Genomic DNA, 21,024 nt, shown 5'->3' with positions numbered 1-21,024 from the left:
TTTTACCAAGTAATAACAGGTTGATGCTACCAAAAACTCTAGTTGAGATGCTGTCTTACCCCTATCACTTGAAAAAAATATTGAATTAGCAATATATCGATAAAGTGTAGCAACAGTGAAGTTATGGGTCTGTTTCATACACTATTCAAGTACAAATATGAGACAAATGTTTAAAAGAACAACTCACTTCTGATTCAAATTTACCTCTAGGCAGATGAAAACACTCTATTCTGTTGATGCCTCTCTCTCTCTCTCATGGTTTGAAATGGAAACTCTGTAACTTTCTTTAATAATTTGCTTCAGTGTTGAATCAACGTCATTGTCAATCGTTCCATCATTAGGACTAACAGAATTAAAACTATTTAAATTCATTTCTTCATATGAACTTAAGAATGTTACCAATCTTTTCTTCATAATTCGTGTCTATGAAATCTAACTTTCCTCAAATAACATGAGATTTTTTGTGATGACTAATTAATCCCTTTATTTATTTGCTCTTCTGTGGGCATGCTGTATTAATTGGACATATGAATTTTAACTACTTAAAACAAATGTATTCTCCAAAATTTTTATAATACAATATTTTTACATGCTATCTAATGTAATCACTGCCATGTAAACCTATCCTGTCACCAATGAAAATAATGTTATAGAAGATTATGACTCAGTATGCTTCAAATGCCACCTACTGCTATTATTAGAGCCAGTTTATTCATCTGGGCAAACTGGGTGAATTTAGTAACAACTTTTTAAAACTCTTAATGCATGTGCCTTGGCTGGCTGTATTATATGGTGTGAAGACCCTGTGTCTTCCTAGTGGCTTTCATATTGTTTCAGTGGATCCTTTTCATGATCTAACAAATTCTCCCCTTACCGCTGGAGGTATCGGTATTGTCAACCATTTCAATGTCAGTGTTGCTATCACATTCTCAACTCCTTAGTCTAGAAAATTAACAGCATCATACTATTTCCTAACCTAGAAAAGAATGCTTTGGGATCCCCTTTGACATCAGTTCTCCAGACAATTATACATTAATGTATAATATACTCAGCTACACTGATGCCATCCAAGAAATCATAACTCAGGGCCAAAAATAACTGTTACTTCACAACTACTATACAGAAGTGAGGAGGCAGTTAGAAATCAAATAGGGATTCTTAGAGTCTGGGAAATTCTGTCCTGTCTGGCTTTGTAAATAGTTTGTGACAACTGGTATCTGTGTAAATGGATTTGATGGTCCCCTGGGGGGTCAATACTGTTTACAGAGCTGTTTCTTCAGAGTGGTTGAGCTAGAATTGTCTCTAGGGATCTTACAGGGGTTACTCAGAATAGCAACATCACAGGTACCTGAGAGCTCAGTGGCAGAAAAGAGAAAGAAGGATGGAGGTGTAACAGGCAAGTGCATTCAAATAAACATATGTCTTGCTCCTTCACATGCAGGCGCTACTCAGGGGCACTGACTATCTAAAATGAACCATAAAAGAAGCAATTTGTAATTGTGTTGTCTGACACCTGCTAACACAATTGGTCATCACTTCTTTATAATCCATCTTTCTTTTTTTGAAAAGGTTGTTACATTGATAGTAGCATTAGATTTTATAAATATAAAAAGAATGAAAATCTCATGTTTATCGCTTCTTTCTTTTGTATACTGTCACTAAATTATGTAAAAACATAAAAATGATAAGTTTCTTTTTTTTACTGTTGAATAAGTATAAATGTGATTTCATGATGGATTTACTATAGTCCCACATTTTAAACAGAATATGTCTTTTTTCCAAAGGTTAAGAATTTTTCTAAACAAACATTAGTTTCAACATAGCCCCTAATAACTTCTACCAATTCCTTAACTAAGTTACAAGTAGATCATCTATCTCTATATGTATACAAATACTCTTTACTCCCTTTACTAAACACTTCGGACTATTTGCTTCCTTTAATTTGTGTGGGGTGATTAGTTTTCCACATAGATGCATATATGAGCTTTTCTCTCCCTGAACATAAAAGACATCAGAAACTTCTGCCATATTATAGTAGCTCTACTTAACATGAGTGAGCAGAAGAGCAAAGTTCAGACCTTCCAAGTAGAATATTGGTGTATTTAGAGTTTCCAAGCAAAACCAAAGTGCATGGGCTCTGAAGACAGACCGCAGAGTTTGAATTCCAGCTCTACAACATAGCTGTACGACCTTTACCAAATTAATAAACCTCTCATCAATTTCCATATCAGTAAAAAGCACACACAAAAAAGCACCTACCTCAAAAGGTTATTATGAGAATTAAATTAGTTAAATTATATAATCTCTTGGAAAAGTATCAGCATAGAAAACACACTCAATAAATTTTAGCTATTATTATTTGCAAGTATCTACTTGGCTAAAAGCAAAATATTTTATTAAACTGCAGTAAGAATACATAAAAATATAATTGAGAAAAAATTTTCTATTTAAATCAAAAGACCTGAACGTGGAAAATAAATAAAATGCTACTTTGTTCAATGAGATACATACAAAAAAAGGAAAATACTTAAGCTTAATTACAACTTGTAGTTAATACATAATGGTTTAATAAAGTTTGTATAAGATTATAAAGCTGAAAAATTACAAAAATAACAGAACTTCAAAACTCAGAAATCCTGACATTAGGAAAAAGATCCTGAAAGAAAAATCCATCTCATAGCAAGAAAATTAAGGGGATATTTCTGTAAATTCACTCCCACAGCAGGAAAATAAGGAATTTAAATAGCATGTTTCTGTAACATAATTCGAACACTACTATACTGGCACAAGTAATTAGATATGATCAGGACCATAGGTAATATATCACAGGTACTTATTCTTCAGAGATTCTAATTTAGGAGTCACAAGAAATTAGGTAACTTCTGGATCTTTGGCTAAAAAACTACAAACTTGTTACCTACGTATTGTTTACTCTCTCGGGGTGTTTTCAATTTATTGTTTGGCTTAACCAGCCTTATGAAGAAGAAGAAGATACTATAACTTTAATTTTCATTGTTCTGTATTCTAATTGCTCACATTTCAAGCATTTAAAGCACATGGAGCCATTGGCTATTATGCTGAAAAGCACAGATACAAAGTTTTGTGTAATTCTAATAAGGTGTATCATATATACTGATGGGAGGTCAAAAACATGTGATGGGGGAGAGGCTGGACATAGGTCTAAGATTTTAAAATAAGGCTTCATAAAAGTTTATTAACCTGAAAAATCATGAAACCTAGGAATGTCATATAATTTATTCATTTGGACATGAATTCAAAATAAACTATGTCCTTTCATTCCATTACAAGGTTGTATCTCTAAATAAACATGTCAAAAAGAACTAGTGAGGTTATTTCTTCTTTGATTAAGACAATTCAATGGCTTAGTATACCACATTTCAAATTATCCAATGACTAGACATATAAATCACCTTACTGGAATTTTGCTTTTTATTATTTAAAAAAGCTATTGAAGTGGTGGTACTAAACAAATTTTTTAAAGTTTTTGTTTCAAGCCTGAAACAGTCATGAACACATCGATATTCATTCAACATATTTCTGCAAAAACTGTTCTATTATAGTATTTCAGCTTTCAAATTTTAACATTTTTCACCATATGAAGACCATGAACACAGTACAGTATAATTACCTAAAGCTTATACTACCTAACTTATGAAACTATCACCTAAATTAAAGCTTTGTAAAAATTATATCATCCTACTTAAACCATTGCAAATATTATTTAAGCTAAAATGATTGTGAAAACTATCATAAAATTAGATTAACTAGCAGAATAGTACTCTATATTCTCTTTCTTCCCCAGTGACATGAACTATTTGGCTACTTACTTTATTTCTAATCTTTTCAACCTTTTCAATTTTTCCTAAGAATAATTTATATAAAGTAATTAAATATATGAATCAACTAGGTAAGTCTTACATTTCTACCACTGCAAGTAAAATGGGTTTTTTATTTATATATTTTTTGTTTGCTAAGTATGAACACATACTAATTGTCTATGAATTCAACAATTCCATAAAGCATTTATGGAAGGTAACCTTTTTAATAGCAATTGTAAAAAGGAGAAAAAATGATTTCATTACATATGCCTTTCATTTTATTTAAGATCATCTTTAGATTTGGAAAATAAAACAGGAGAATCACCAGTCAGATACTAAGTGGAAATCACTGAAACACAATGTTAGTTCTAATGGATGGATGATTGTATTTGGTCTTTTGAAACTTTGAAGTATAGGTAAGTCTTGATCACACAAATTAATAAATCCTAAAGCTGGAGTTAACAATAACCATTACACCCAAATTCTGCAGCTTAGCCCAGCCAATTTTTCAAAAGGTCAGGTTGTGAACTGGAGAAGATCAGGGAGGTCCACCGCATAGCTTTGTTGCCAGGCATCTCTCGTCTGGATTGTTGCAGGCATTTATTAGTATTCGTCAGCAGACTCAACAGAGCAAACAAGAAATTCAAGCACGAATAATAAAATGAAATGCTGCTATATAACCCTTTGTCATTCAGCAAATATGGGACTTTTTAGCTACATTGTTCCTAAACCTGGGTTACTACTTTAATTTTTCTCCCCAGTGCTGACTGAATGAGTATGCATGTGTGTTAAATGCAGAGCTCCCCTAACAACTGCAGGACTGCCATTTAATCTGTTGGTAGATGGACCATTTCCTGTGGGAACCCTAGCTATGATTTCCAGATCCACCAAATAAATCTCAGATTAAGATTCCAAATGAAACCTGCCTTTGGCAGATAAAAAATGTCAAGATGGATATAAACAGTAAAATTATAAATTATCTAGGTGTTGCATGACAAACCAATGTTCATTTTTTTTGTTGACATGTGCCTAGATATCAAAACTATATGAGACATTCATCAAATGTCACACTTTCATAATATTGGAGGCATCATTAAAACTGTTTGACTAAGGACCTCAAAGTGTTTAAGCAGTAGCTCAAAAGTATATTTGTGCAAAGTAGAAGAATAAATTTACATATCAGCAGCAGCTCATAAGGGATGGGTAAATATTCTGTTTATCTCTCATTGTAATTCAGGTTACTTTAAATACAAGGTTTTAGGAAATCATTACACTCTATATGGTATCATTACATAACTTTCTATGCAAATGATATATGTTTTATTCAAATTCCCCATTTATTTGGTAGGGGAGGGAACAAAAGGAAAAGGTAAGGACTCTCATTTTATTAATCAGCTGTGACTACTATACTAATGTACATCATCATCACCATCTTGTTAGTATTTTTTAACTTTTTAAAAAAGCATTAAATACATGAGACAAAAAAAGCCTGAGAAAAGTAAAAATTATCTATGTATATAATCTATTCATTTCAAATGACTGTGGTGAGAAGCAGAGACTTTTAAAAAAGAAAAAGGTAAAGAAGGACCAATATAGAACCTATTAGAGACCTATGGTCTATTAAAAATGCAGAGGAAGTCTCTGATGCTAGTCTTCACTGCATTCTCAGGAGATCAAGGACTTCTTTTTTAATGAAAATTTTGTTTTGTCTTTGCTCTTCTTACCTGGACTAATGCAGCATTGTCCTGATGCTGAAATATATCGACTGATTAAAAAATATAGGCAATGAAGGTTTCTGAAGGAAAAAAATCAGATTTGCTGAACCGAAATCTTTTAAATTTTAAACTCTTAAAAGCAACTGAATAAAAGCCTTCAGTGACTCCAAATTCTGCAACATTTGGTTTCCTGATGAAGATTCAAAAATCATTTAATCTACTTAAAATAAGAATTCCTTGAAATTTGTAAATTATTTACACTTAATTTAATCCATGGAAAGGATACAAAATAGTCTGTATTCCATACTCAAAATGCTAGAATTTATACACAATCCTGATTCTTTCAGAACTACTTCTCCAGTTCTTCCTATCAGATTTCCTCCAATACGTGTGGTGGATTCAAGGAAACTAAGGCTAAATAAACCTTACCTATACTAATCTGTTAGGGATCAACATTAATCTGAAAATTAATCTGAAACAGAGAGGATAAAACTTAAACAGGTAGTAATTAAGGAAGGAAATAAGAGTATTTTTTGCTTAATTTTGAATATATTTCTAAACTCAAAACCAAAGAATGTCTACCATGTTTTAGAGTACATCACATTATTTTAAGTACAGCCAGTGAAACTATTAAAAAAGAGTATTTGGTTTTTAACTTCAAACATATTTAATTCTCAAAAACTAACATATTCAGTATCTATACCAGTATAATTTTACCAATGTGAACTGATTACTTTTAGCTTTTCATTCACTAGCATCCTGATTTTAAAGCACAGAAAAGTTTCAATATGTGAAGACAAAATAAATTAAAAATGATGTCAAAATATAATTTTCTGAAATAATTACTTTTACCTTACATCTTGTCAGCACAATTTTACCATTTGGCAAAAATTATCAATTTTACCACAAAGCTTCTAGACTATGAAATAATCTATGCAACCAATTTCAAAATTTTATAGCTTGATTTTCTAAATTTGTTTTTCATTCCCCAAGAAAAAACAAAATCACAAAAGACAAAACATGAAGAAAATCTGTGTCTGAAACTTCCTCCCAGAAGATGATGATGTCTTACATGACAGGTAGTTTAGATTAAAACACAAATATCTACACATACTAAACCCCAAATTTTATGTTCAACTTCCACATGTATTTACAACCAAAAACAGTGAGTAAATGTAGTCACATCAGTCCTGCTCTACAAACAGTCAGTCAACCTGAACCAACTGTGTAAATGGTCATAAATTCAGTCTATACACCACAGTATATTGATTCAGATCAACAAAATCAACAAAATGCCAACACACACTCAGGACAATCATGCTAAGCTGACAAATGCAGCCACTGTGGAGACCATAATAACCACCTTAAGTATGATCCACTGAAATTCCAATTTCTAAAAAATTCAAGATTCAATAATATTATACTGAGATTTGTGTCATAAATATGTGTTCCAGGAAGTGGTCTGGCATGAAAGGGCCCTAATCAGAAATGAATGAGGACTTTTATCAAAGAGCTCATATTCTTAAGAATGGAGAACTTGAAAAACAAAGCCAAAAGCTTTTGAAAAATTCGAGTAGTTTTTTTCTATTTCAAAAAAATATATTTTCATGGTCACAAATATATTTAAGACACCTCTTTAAAAGCAGAATTGCATTTCCTTAAATCAAAGAAATAGTCCCAAGTTGTAAAAAGAGAGGATCATACTAATAGCATAAAAATGGAGAAGTAGTCCTATTAAAAAAAAAATTTACCATTTTTCATGCTTAGTCTTAGTAATTATCATTTTTACAAAATGAAGGACTGAAAGAGTAGTAAGAATTCCATGTGAAGAGTATACACTGAACTGACATAAAAGACTCTAAATTTAGTTTCAAAAAAAAGAAAGAAAGAAAAGAAATAAAGAGTCCTATTATCTCCCCAAATTTTCCCTCATTAAGAATTTATGGGCAGGTTTATCAACTGTAGCAAATATGCCACTATACTCAGCTGTTCTTGTGTGGGGTTAGGTAGTAGATGTGCAATGGGAACTCTGTACTTTTTGCTCAGTTTTGCTGAGAACTTAAAGCCGTTCTACAAAATAAAGTCTTTTTAAAAAACTATATAAAAAATATAAAAAAATATATATGACATAAATTCATAAATGTGAATTACTAACAGCAGAAATTATAAATCCCAAAACACAGTTTATAATAAACTTTATAACCAGCTAGAAGACTAAGTTGTCCTTATAAAACTTTTTTGGTTTTCCATTACATTTTTCTAATGAGGCCAGGGATCGTGACAGAATCATTCATATCAACTCTAAAAAATAAAGACACTCAGAATCTCATTTATTTTTATAAACTTATCTTTTTTAAAAAGAAATTTTTTTTTTTCTAAAAGAGCAAACCTCAATCATGCTTTTAAGGGTATCTTAGCATTTCCTCTGGAAATGAATCAATCCTTGTTGGCTCGCTGCCAGCAGTCCTAAAACCACTCTCAAATATTCTCAATGGTCATGTGTAAGAAACCACCAGAACTCTATTAAGTTAGAACCTATGGAGATAAATAGTAAATTTAGGCAGACCTTGACATGCTCTTTTTTTAACCCTTCTATGGCAAAACAAAAATTAGAAATGCATTCTTATATTCACCCTTGCCAAAAGGAAAAGGCAAATTGTATGATGTCACTAGTGTGAAGATTATTACTGCAATTGGGATTTCAATACAGACACAATTAGAATTTACCCTAAATGATTATTATTGATTGTATATTCTATTCTAAAAAATATAAATATACTAAATATAAACTATACTACTTTGAAAAATATCAAGTTTTTGATATTGTGAACATTATATCTAAAGAGAATAACTTCCTATAAAACTAATAATAACCATTTCAAATACTATTATTTGTGTTCTTAATACTTCTGAAACTTTTTTATAGGCTATCTTTCACAGCTGGGTGGAAGAACAATGATGCAATCACCACCACTTATCTAGGCCCTATAAAATATGTCAACAATCTTATTTTTTTAAGCATCTATAAAGACTATTACTACCACTACATTATTGAAAATAATTATTCTGGTATACGAAATTCATATTAAACTTGTTTCCTATTTCAGGTATTGTAGTAGGGCTTTTACATACACAATCTCTCATCTTCCAAACTCTCCAAAAGGAAGTATCTCCCTGTTCCATAAACAAGAAAACTCTGGTTTGAAAATAATTATGAAACTTGCACCTAAGTCCAGGTAGGTAGTTAGTAGAAGGTTGAAAAATTAAAACACAGGTCTATCTAGTTCCAAAAGCTACATTCTTTCTACTATAACATGTTATTGAAATTAATAAATGCATTGGTTCTCCAGTGTTAATTTTCCTTTAAATTTAAACAAAAAGAAAATTAATGAAAACAAATTGTCTTACTCATTCCAGGAAAATAACCATTACTAACTAGAATGGCAATTATTAAGTACAATTCAAATCCCGTAATTCAACACAGAATAAATAATTATGTGGACAGTTCCAACACCTTGAATTTCAAGGAGTGTCTAATCATAATGTCTAAGGGATTCATTTTTTCCTACCAGCTATCTTGCTGCTAGAAATGGATGTCCATTTTACATAAGTGGCTGTTTCCTTCCTCTCTGCTTTAAAACAGTTTATGAAGATGACATGAAATTCTACTATTATCATAATGATCAAAGACATTTAAAAGCATCCAGGTTGTTTTTCTATAGATGTCTACTCTTATAAAATGTTTGCAAATCATACAATAGTTTTAGATGTAATTCAGTTACAGAACACTATATGGGCAAAAAGTAAAAGAACACGTAATTTGTGAAAAGAGAGAAAAGATAAAACAACCAATAATAAAAGAGGTTGAAGGTGGCACACAGGTTCCAAATGCCAAGCAAAATTAAACAGTATTCTGACTCAAGATGAAACTAACAAACTACTTATAAGTTACCTTTTGCTAGGTTTTAGTCCTTGTTATTTGAGAGAAAAACCACAAAAATCATGGTAACAAAATCATGTCCTCTTTACATATAAAGAAGTTGCTTTTTACTCAGAGCAGCAAGATAAGATTTTTTAAAATATTTGCTAACCTCCAAAAAACTGCAACATGTAAGAAATCTATTGACATAAGCAGTTCTAGAAGGCTTTCAACTCAAGTTTCAATTGAGACAATGATTTAGAATTATGCTCACTTTTTTAAAACTATGCTTAAAATAGTTTTTAAAATGTGTTTCACATTTAAATTGAGATAATACATAAGTGAAAACTACTCTGTGTATAAAACAAATATTAAATATTAACTCCTAAAATATTAAACCTAAAAATATTAAAGAAACTCATAAAATTGAAAGGTTTTTGTTTAAAGATTCTTCAAGCTGTATAATTCCTACCATTTCTTACCCTCAATTGGTAAGAAATATTTAAAACACAGCAGACAGTGTTTAATTTGGGTAGGCACAAAAACCTTCTTTAACCTTTCTTAGGGAACACTGACCCCTAAAGGTTCTAAATTTAAACAAGTTTAACAATATTCTAAATTTAACTGGTATCCAGACCTCATTTTTACCATTATCATAGGTGTATATTCTTATGGCACACATGTTTATTCATAAACCACACTTAAAATTATTTCCAACAGACTGTTGTGTACTACAAAACAACCATGCTTCTGCTAATTTAATAAAAATTACCAAAATTTAAGAACTACCCAGTAATTTATCATACTATTTCCAATAATTACTCATAAGAGATTTCTGATCCCCAAGACTTTTTTCTAACATTGTTAAGTAAATAATAAGTATATGCTTAAGACAAGCTAACAATCAATCATATAGTAACTGGTTCTTTCTGAGGGTTAACTTTACATATGCCCTTTGACTGCGCCATTTCACTTTTTTTCTTCAAAAGCAGGGAGGAAAAAGGAATATTGAAAAAGAGAAGGCTTTCATGAAAGGACAAAACATCATTTACTTCTTAAGTAAGCCAGAAGATGCTATCAATGTTAACTAGACAACACACAAATGTTGTCACCTATTGCTTCCACAACCTAAAATTTTGTTCATTCAGGGCTGGGTTGTTTTAACTACCCAAAGAAACTTGTACAGTTTATACATGTCTTCACTTATCCTATCAATCTCAGCTTTACATTTTCTAAACTGAGAATAATGATAAAAACCAAGAAAAATGTAAATCATTTCACCAGTTAACGTTGTTTACCTCATCAAATCTTTGATGTCAAATATTTCAGCAACGTTTCTAAAATAAAGCTAGGAAAAGAATGACCACTTCAGCATTCCTTATAATGAAACTTGTAAGATGATGCAAAGTATAATAAAAGTTATTAATTAGCTCCGTTTCCTTAAAAATTAAGATAACTTTAAATAAAATAAGAATAGCCTATGAACATTTGTGTTAGCAGAGCTTTGAAGCAATCTGTGCTTTATGAAAAATCCCATGAACCTTGATAACAAAAAAGTAAATGTATCGGTTATCACAAAACTCAAAAGATACTCCATTTACCTGTTTAACTTTATTTGTTAATAATGTTTCATTAATAGGTCCTTAAGGAATGTCTTAGTGCTATTTCCAATGTCCAAAAAATGTCTGTAAAAATGCAAATTTTCTTAATGATGTTTCAGTCACGTCTCCTGCAGTCTGCCTCCTGCAAACTATTTATGCATCTGTCTTCAGTCCTAAAACCTTCCTCTCCACAAGTGTCCTAGAGCTTCAGCAGTTCCCTTCCTTAACATTTCCCATGGTTGTTTCACATTTATGAGAAGTATTTCCTCTACAGTCCCTACACTTTAGAGATATTAAAAATAATTCCTTTGGCTCCTTAAAGATCCTTTGGTCTATAATGTGAAACACATGGCTTTCATCGCAACGTGACCTCTGAACAGGGAACAAAAGCAAGAAGGGCATTGTTATTTACTTCCTCTTTTCTTATTTTGCACATACATTGAGTAAGAACTGCTTTGAGTTTTTCAAGAGTGTTTGCCTGCTTATCTGCATAAATGAATAAAAACAGCTACAACAAATAGTTTCCTGCTTCACCCCAATACATCATTATCACAAGTTGAATATAAAGAGAGTAGACTAAAATCAAGTGCCACAAAATCCTTCCACTAAAGCTATTAACTTTTCATTAAAATCCTTAACTATGTACATTACTCAGGTACTACTTGCTATTCCTTTATACACAATGCAATCAGTTACGTGGATACTAAACTCAGAATGTAGCCTAGAATCATAAGAGAAAGGTTGCTAACGGTACGCTAAATGACAAGAAAATCTGTAATAGTATAGAAATCAAAAACAAATGGAGAAATCAAAAAAGATATACTCAGTGTAGCATCTTTCTGTATCTCGCAAGAATGTAGCTATTAACTGATTTAGTTCAAGGATGACAGAAGAGTTCCCTCAAATGGCCTTTAACCTTCCAAAAAAGGTAACAGTGTGGTTGATAAATGGTAAAGAAAGCCCTGTTGAAGAAGAGGGGAAAGAGAGATGTGTGCAATGTTTCGATAATAATTCTATTTGGAAAAATTCAGAGGACATAAAAATGACGAACATAAAATTTCAAGTCTTCAACTATACGTCATACTATATTCAGAATGATTTGTTATCCAAGGATTTCAGATTTGCAACTGTATCCACATTTAGTAAAAGACCTCAAATAAAAACCAAACATTTTTAAAACCTGTCTGTGTAGCACTTATTCTACCTTGCTCTACACACAGATGGGTGTCCTCTACTTATCTACCTACGTTTGTACCTATCCATCCATCCATCCATCCATCCATCCATCCATCCCTCCATCCCATCCACCCTTCCACTATTTCTCCCTTTGGCAGGACATCTCTTTGTCTGTCTGTCTTTCAGACTGTGTTTCTCTCTGACTGCTCTCTCCTCTGCCTGTGCACATCCGCTTTCCTCTGCACATCTCTGCGAGTGTCTGTGGCTCTGACTCTTTAGGGAGAATCCCCCTTTGACTGTTTTTCTGTGGTTGTCTCTGAGTGCGCCTTTTAGTGTACAAGTGTCTCTGTATGTGTCTCTGTTTTTCTGTGTATGTGTGTCTCCTCTCCTTACATGTCTGTCTCTGCATGTATGTGTATCTTCCATGTCTCTTTGTGCTCATCTCTGTCTCTTTCTGAGAGTGTCTGCGTGTACACAGGTGCCCCCCTCTCTCAGTGTGTCCCTTTCCCGTCTCCGCCCAACTCCTCTCTCTCTGTCACAGGATGTCTGTTTCTCTTACTCCGGTACCTCTCCATGAGTCTCGGGATGTGTGTCTTCTTGTGTGTATCTATGCATGCGTCTCTCTCTGTGTACCTCTATATGTGTACCTGTGTCTTTTTCATTGAGTTTACCATCTCCCCCCTGTGTCTGTGTCTCCTTTCTCTGTTTGGGTTTCTTTCTCTGAGTTTGCCTCTCTGCATGCATTTCTCTACTAGTCATTCTCTCAATCTCCTCTATCACTTTGTGGGTGTGTGTCTTTCTCTTTGTGTGTCTGCTTTCCTTTTTCTCTTTCAGTGTCTCTTGCTCTGTGCCTTTTCTCTTTCTCCTTGTGTCTCTTTTGCAGAATGTGGGTCTTTCTGTGTATACTTCCTTCCTTGCATGTGTGCGTGCGTGTGTGCTTGTGCTTATCTGCTCCTGTCTAATACACTGGTTAGAACAAACACACTTCATTCAGTGCCTTAAAGTAGCACATCACCTGGGGTTTGGTATTAATACCTTAAAAGTCCTTACCTTTTGACCAGTCCTCCATTTGCACTTCTGTTCTTGTTTGCTCTGGCAATGTCTCTGGTTTCTGCGCCAAGATTTGAGGCTAAAATAAAGCCAACTCTAGATAAATAAACTTAAAACAATATATCAGAACACACCTAAATCTTACCTTTGTTTAAGAGAGAATTTACAGGATAACTGGTTTTCTAAAACACTTATAATAGGACAATTAACTGTATATTTCAACACGTGAAATTAAATCTTTTTTCTCAGAAAAATAGTTCTTTCATTCACACTTACATTTTAGTAAATACAGTTCAAGGGTAAGTGTCTAGACATTCTTGCTCCTTTGGTTAGGGAACTATTCAATTTATTTAACTTAAGTCTTCTGCAACTATTAATACAACTTCAACAATTTAAGAAAAATAAAAATTTTACTCTATTTGTCATAAGTTTATAGCAAAAATTTCAAACTTATTTATTTGAATGTATATTTGCACATAAATATTTCATAGTGTGTAATTTTAAAATGTTACTCTAATTTTTTTAAAGGTTATTTTCAGCTTGTGGAATTATTGGTATTTCTCTCTTGCATTTGTTTTCATAATAAATATGATCAAAGCTATGCAAGTTCACTTTTTTGCATGCTTTTAAAGAGAATAATAAAATTAGATTCACCTCACAGCTAGAACTCTGCGTTCTTTAAAAAGTCCTCAAATAAAGCTGTAGCAAGCTTCTCCTATTCCAATTTTCTCTAAATATGTTGATCTGGAGTTGGCAATCTTTTTCTAAGTTCCTCATTTACTTTTGGATTAACTGAAAATATAGGAAGTTATTAATATCAAAGAAATATGTTCCAGTCAATGAAGCCATTTCCTTCCATATTGCCCAAAAAGGTTAATAATAATTGCAGTCTTTTAATAAGAGATTCATATAGCAAGACATGTAGAAAATACAGTCTTTAATAACCTCTGGAGTATTTTAAAACATGCCTTACAGGCCTTAATGTGCTTAGTAATATACTATTTAAAACCATAATTTTATCCCTTTGCGATATACAGTCACTCTTCCTCATCATTTACCCAGCTAATGAATGCCAGCAATTAGTAAAATGTAATCCCATTGCACAATCATTTTAATGCTTTTAGCACTCAGAAAAGTAAACACCAAATTAATACTGCTCAAGCCATATCAGATCCTAGTTGGAAGCAAGCAATTATAGTTCAGCTCCTCAGGTGTAATTAAATGATTGGAATGATTTAGTTCCATAAATGCAAGTTAATTCATAAGCAAGCAACAAATATACTGGGAGTAATTACAAGAAACATTGACAGTCTAAGTAGGGCTAATTCTTTTATGAGACTGATATAGTAAAATGCTGCCCTCTCCTGGGCATATAAGTGAATACTTCAGAGCCAAAAACAAAACATTTCCCCTTACCCAAAATCTAAGTTTTAAAAGGACACTAAAAAGGAAAAAAAAAAGAAATATATATATATATACACACATATATATATATTTATATATAAATTTGATTTCATTCCTTAAGCAAAAGATTTTCATTTATGGCTTATTGTGATAATTTTTTCACACTCTAGTAATTAGTGATTTTTCCATTCAAGTTCTGAATATGAGTCCCAAAACATACCAGGCAATTCCTATAATCTGATGAAACTAAATCATTCATATAGGACACTGGCTGCAAGTGAAACTTCTAGTTCCCTCTCGGACTGTCAGACCAACACCTATATTCTCTCAATGGTAAACCCTAACTAGACTGCTAGAGATTTAAGCTATGATTTTATAAGTACTAAAAATGGATAAAAAAAATAATCTCTGATGGATATAAAACAAAACACTCAGTATTACTGTGACTATACAAAATGGTCTAAACTAATTGTTTTTAATGAACTCCAATAACAACAATAACAAAAAAGACCTACAGCACCTGTATAATATCATTACAAGCTCATTTTAAAACATAAATAGCAGGCAGTACACAAAATAAAACACCCCAGTTTTACTTAAGCCATTCCCAACTTTTTACTTTTTTAGGCTAACATTCAGAACAAATTTACTTGAATACTACCTGATGTGTATCAACTAAATTTCTTACACTATACTTTTAGAAATGTATTTTTTACACATTTAAGTTATGATATAACCAGTAAGACTATGTTAACACATATGTATTTGTATCACTAAGCCTATTCAGAATCATCCCTTAAACTTTGTACAAAATTGAACATATGCTCAAACATAAACAATGGTATAACAAGTGTTTAGGGGAGCTGGTTTCCTGGTGAACTTGTTTCTAAAAGGAAAAATAATTTTAAAGAAAAAAAAAAAAACAAAAAACAAGTGTTTAATTCTCCAATAAATGCAATAGATACTTGCAGGGGATAATGCTTATCAGTATCAATTTTTTTAGTCCGGGAGGGAACAATATTCCTTTCTACTATGCTTTCAAATGCAGTAAAATAACTATATTCTAAGTCACAGCCTATGCAAACTATAGAAATAAACCAAAATATTAAAAAGTCCTGCCACTAAGTTTAAAATGTACAGCACATTTGCTTTGCCCTTGATGTCACAGTCTTATTTTTCAATTCATATCTTGTACACTGTAAGTTAATTGCTTTTGGAAAGTACTTATTATTCATGTAAAAATTAATGTGCCAATGTGTTTAAATCCTCTTAAATGACCATTCATGCATCTTTCTTCTTTAAGTACCAATGAAATCTGTCAAAAGACATCAATGCAAAATGGTCTTAAAGAAAGTTCTAATAGAGATTTTTTTTCTGCTAACACAAGATTTTCATATTCACCAACTTTACTTCAATTTCATTAATTTTTTAAGCTACTTTTAATAAATTCACCAAGTAAAATTTTTAGGCCCCATAGTCTGTCATTTGTGTTCCAGCTGACATTATGAATATTAATAACCGTGTTATCCTGATTAAATAGGCTTCATATGAAATCCCTGTGAATCCTATAGCTCAGACATCTCATTTTTCCAACTCTTTATGAATTTGGATTCAGACATTAAACTGGAAAAATCTTAAAAAACAGATTTAATGGCACATTTGCATATTGTCAAGCAAAAATTAGATGTTCTAATGATTCAAACAATTACAACTTACAGATCTACATATTGTAATAGAATAGAAGATTTTTGTAAACATGCAACATATTTTACACATCTATTCATTTTAGGACAAAGGATAAGACTAATAAGATTCTGATTCTTTTCCTCACACTCACCTTAAAGATTGATACCAAGAACTTGTTTAAATCAGAAATTACATCTTCATGTTAAAATTAGTGGGATGATTTCAGAGTAGATACATAAACTAGGCTACTTAATCAAAGTGCTAAATCATTATATCACAGACAAAATATGTTAAATGCTTTAACATTACTAACGTTACCAGGTTCAAGCAGCAAAATAAAATCTAACAAGTTCATCTTTAAGTAATGTGGGAAAAAATTACCCATATAAAAAAGAAAAATAAAATCTTTACTATAACAGAACATATCATATCAGCATGTGTTAAAATGAAATCGTCTCCATCAGAGGCCTAACCTCATTCCTCCAAGTTATTTTTAAGTCTTGGAATAAGTGAAATAAGAAAAAACAAGTTACAGTTAAGGAAACCACATACCACCTCTAACTACACTGGAATTTGAATGTATCTGCCTATATTTCCTACTTTCATGCTATCAAAAAATGGAGACTGAAAAAAATTAAACAAACATCTCCATGCTCTGAAATGGGACTTGACTCTCCTTGTTTACTCAGCAGTAAAACACTTGATGAAACAAAATTTGTTCTTTGACCAGTCTAAAATTTCTAATCTGCCTAAAAAAGAATGAGTAATTCTGACATTTATCCTTCAAAATGAAACAATGCTTTTTGGATAGAAAGGCATTTAAAGATGGGACTTCACACCCCAAAGTAACAATACCCAGGATTTTTTAAAACGTATTTTAAATAGGAGATTCACGTCTACTTTCCTCCACAAAAACCACACATGGCAAAGGTGTTCAGCTGACTCTGTTTAACGGCTTTCCTTTTTCATAATGTCTCGGTAGTTTAATCACAAATTTGTGTAATTTGAATCCAGAGTATAAAGCTAAGAATCATTTCTAACTATAACTTAAATTATATGCAACTATAACAATGACAAATTTTGGATTTTCTGGATTGAGAAATGTTGATAATTTCTGCACTGGGATGGTTTTATTAAATGGCTAAAGAAGAGCAGTGTATTTCTGAGAGCCAAATATATCAGGTCAATCAACATACACAATATACGCATATGTTCTACTGATGGATTTCCATCTTACTAGACAAAAGTCTCTCAAATATTCACATTCTCTCACAAAAAAGAATTCCTTTCACTGACTATCTCACATCACAGCCCACTCCCTACCAGCTCCAGATAATCCAAATTTCCCAGAGCCTGGGTAATTAAGGAAAGGTTTAGGGAAAGGGAGAAAGGATAAAAGTAGCCAGATGCCATCGCTATCAAGATTGTAAAGGCATATACTATTTGATCCCTCAGGTCTACTACAAGTCTTTTAAAAATATGTAGAACATATTTTTACATATAAAGATACACATTGAAGCAGTATTTATTTGGTATGAGACGATACTTATGCTCTAGTCATTCTGAACTTCTTTCTATTCCTTGAACTCACCAAGCTTATTCTTGCCTCAGAACTTTTATACTTCTCTAGATTGCTAAACCATTTTCTCCCATCATATATGCCTTGCTCAAAATTCATCTCTTCAAAAGGTTTCGCCTGGCCATCCTATCTAAAGTTGACACTCCTCTCTCACCACATTACCTGTGCTACTACTTTCATGAAGCCACCAGTTTGGGTTTTACTTCAGTGTTTATGATATATATCCGCCAAGGGTGTATATGGAAGTTACATTCAGGCATAGCCCTTGTTTTTGTCTTTCATCTGTATCCTTAGAAGGGTGTTTGGCATACAGTAAGTAAGTATTTCAGTATGTACTTGATGATCAGGCAGGTGGGCAGAAGATGTGAAGATTTTCTCAACAAGCATCTGTTATGCACCTATATATTATTTGTCAGCCAACCATTCTAGGGATTAAATATAAAATAAATAGATAAGGCAAATAAATTTCCTACCCAAAATAAATCTTTAGCTGAAACAATATAGGTACAGAACATGGATAGTTTAAAGACAGAAAAAACTGTAAAATTATACTCATATTTGCATACATGCTTGAATAGGATACACACAGCAATCTATTATCAGCGGTTACTCTGAAGAAAGGGCCTAAGAGTTGAGGTAGAAAGACTGAGAAAATGAGGGAGAGAAGTATTTCTGTTTCATATCTATCTACCTGTATAATCTGATTTTTTTAACTACGTGCCTATATTTTTTTTAACTTAATAATGAAATATTTATTAATAACCTTAGCATTTTATAAGAAACTCTGAAAGAAGCCACATTACATCAGAGATTCAAAATGAACTCAAAGAAAGCTTTATGACTCCCTTGAAACTCTGAACAAATAATTAAGACATTAACTTTTATAATTATACTTTGTCATGGCTGTTTGCTTGCTTGGTTTATGTAGAGTGAAAAATTCTAATTTAACTAATATATGGTAGAAATATTTTAGTATAGAAAAATTTTAAATGGATGAATTTCCTGAGAATTAAGCTTTTTTTTTAAATAATCACATTTCTTTGTTCAATTAGGGACTATTTATAACAGTTGTAGTGTTCAGGATTCTAATATTTAAGAGTTTATAACAGAAATTAGTATCAAAAAAAGACTAATTACTTATATCATTTAATATCATGGAGGGTGTCAAATTAAAAGGAGATAAATATTTAATGTTTCAAATATATGGTTTTCATGCAACTAAGACCCAACATAGCCAAACAAATAAATATACCTGAACACTGCATATACCAGATGGAACAATGCATATACCAGATGGAACACTGCAACAGCTTTCACTGTCAGTTACAAACAACATTTTGAGAATGAATCCTGTATTGCACAGCCTACTGATAACATTTTTAAAAGAAAAACTTTAAAACTGGTTATTATTTTCAGAAGGTTAATCAGATACAGGATTTTCTAAAATAACCTGAAATGTTTTGCCCTAGGCCAAACCAAACTAAATCATTTAATCTAGCACAGAATATAAAAACAAAGTCATCTTATAGAATAGCTTCTCCAGGGAACAAACAGAATGTTTTCTTAAGATTCATGTGATTGCCAAGTTCTGATGCAATGACACACTCCTTCACACAAAGGCTTACATTTCCATACAACCAACTGAAGTTCTTGGCAAATCAAAGGTAAAAAAGTATTAGAGCAAGTTAAATCGATCTGTAATGACAACTGGTATGACAAATAAAAGAACAGCTGTTAGAAAACGTCCTTCTAAAATAAAGTAAAAACTGTAAGTTCTTAATTCATCACATATCATAATACTTTACTAACAGATTTTATCCCCCCAAAATTGCTTAATAATTCTCTATCATTTATAAATTAAATAATAAGCAGTAATAGGGACATTAACAAATAACATCAATATACTCTGATGATAGCAGTTATGCTTTTGAACACTTTTAGTATTAAATTTTTTCCTTTTTTTGTTGACATATAGCTGATTTACAATGTTGTGTTAGTTTATATTTTAAATACTAAATAACAATTCATGTATATAATTAGGATAAAGTTTATCTATGCAATTTGCTAAAATTATAGCACTTACTCATTCCCAGTGGACAGTATGCACCATGCAAACTATGTATTTCACTTTTTAAACAGTAATGTTAAAGGTAACTAGGGTGTTAAATACAATTACTAGAAACAAAAACTTTGAAGAAAGTAAAGCAAATGTTAGGCTTACAGTTCTAACTCCTTATCCAATATCAAGAAAGTCACAGCCATCAGTTTCATTAATCTGAGGACCTACCAAAACTCATTTAACTTCTTAAGAGTCATTCTTAATAAATGTATCTGTTAATAAAAAATATGTAATAAGACTATGATCTTAAAGTAGATAATCCATAACTGATGTAGAATAAAATACAATATGAAATGGGAAAATATAAGAAGCCAATTATATAGAGAAATTTCCTTCAATGATTTTTTCTTCCTGCATCTAAAGTAAGATGTCAACTACAAATTACATGTAAGGATGGTACTAGCTCTTTTGTTCACAATACCATAAAGAGTTTCTTAAGATTCAGAAGTATATGTTCACTAAAAACCTGTTTCAGAAAAGTTATTTTTTAAAACATATCAAGATGGCAAAATGACTGAGTTTAAAATATTATTAATACTTGGAAAATTAATATTTAGTGAAACAAATGTACAGTGTTTTACAGTACTAAATTAAACAATATGTGCTATAAATTTTAAGACATTTTCTACAAGAAAATGCTCTTTCATTTTAAAAGAATTATCTTTCTTTTAAGAAACGTCATCTCTAGGATGTGTTGATTTATACTATAATCATGTTGAAGCTGGGTTATGAGTACATAGGGGCTCATTATTCCATTTCTGTACTCTTGTATGTTTATAGTTTTCCATAATAGCTTAAAATACATATTATAATATAAAACAGTATATACACTATCATTTACTTTCACAGAACTAGCAATGAGTACTTCATCTTATAATGGAACACTATCAAACTTTTATCAGTTTCATGCCTGATATACGTATCCACAAACATATG

The 21,024-nt window shown here is 31.6% G+C and overlaps 1 protein-coding gene across 13 annotated transcripts in view; it reads right to left on the bottom strand.

The window, feature by feature from the left end:
- Positions 1 to 21,024, bottom strand: part of MIPOL1 (mirror-image polydactyly 1) — a 353,644-nt gene that overhangs the window by 260,442 nt on the left and 72,178 nt on the right. For 11 of the 13 annotated variants that reach the window (XR_009597112.1, XR_009597113.1, XR_009597110.1 and 8 more), the window contains exon 2: positions 13,301 to 13,379. The exons of the other annotated variants lie outside the window; for them this stretch is intronic. Coding sequence is in view for 4 of the 11 variants with exons in the window: in XM_060401446.1 (XP_060257429.1) it covers positions 13,301 to 13,379 (79 nt within the window). In the remaining 7 variants the exon portion in view is untranslated. The remainder of the gene's footprint in view (positions 1 to 13,300; positions 13,380 to 21,024) is intronic. 13 annotated transcript variants of the gene reach the window in all.

Source organism: Ovis aries, chromosome 18 (genome assembly GCF_016772045.2).
Source record: "Ovis aries strain OAR_USU_Benz2616 breed Rambouillet chromosome 18, ARS-UI_Ramb_v3.0, whole genome shotgun sequence".
Lineage (NCBI taxonomy): Eukaryota > Metazoa > Chordata > Mammalia > Artiodactyla > Bovidae > Ovis > Ovis aries.
Note: the sequence above shows the minus strand (reverse complement) of the source record. Positions and strands in the feature narration are given on the sequence as shown.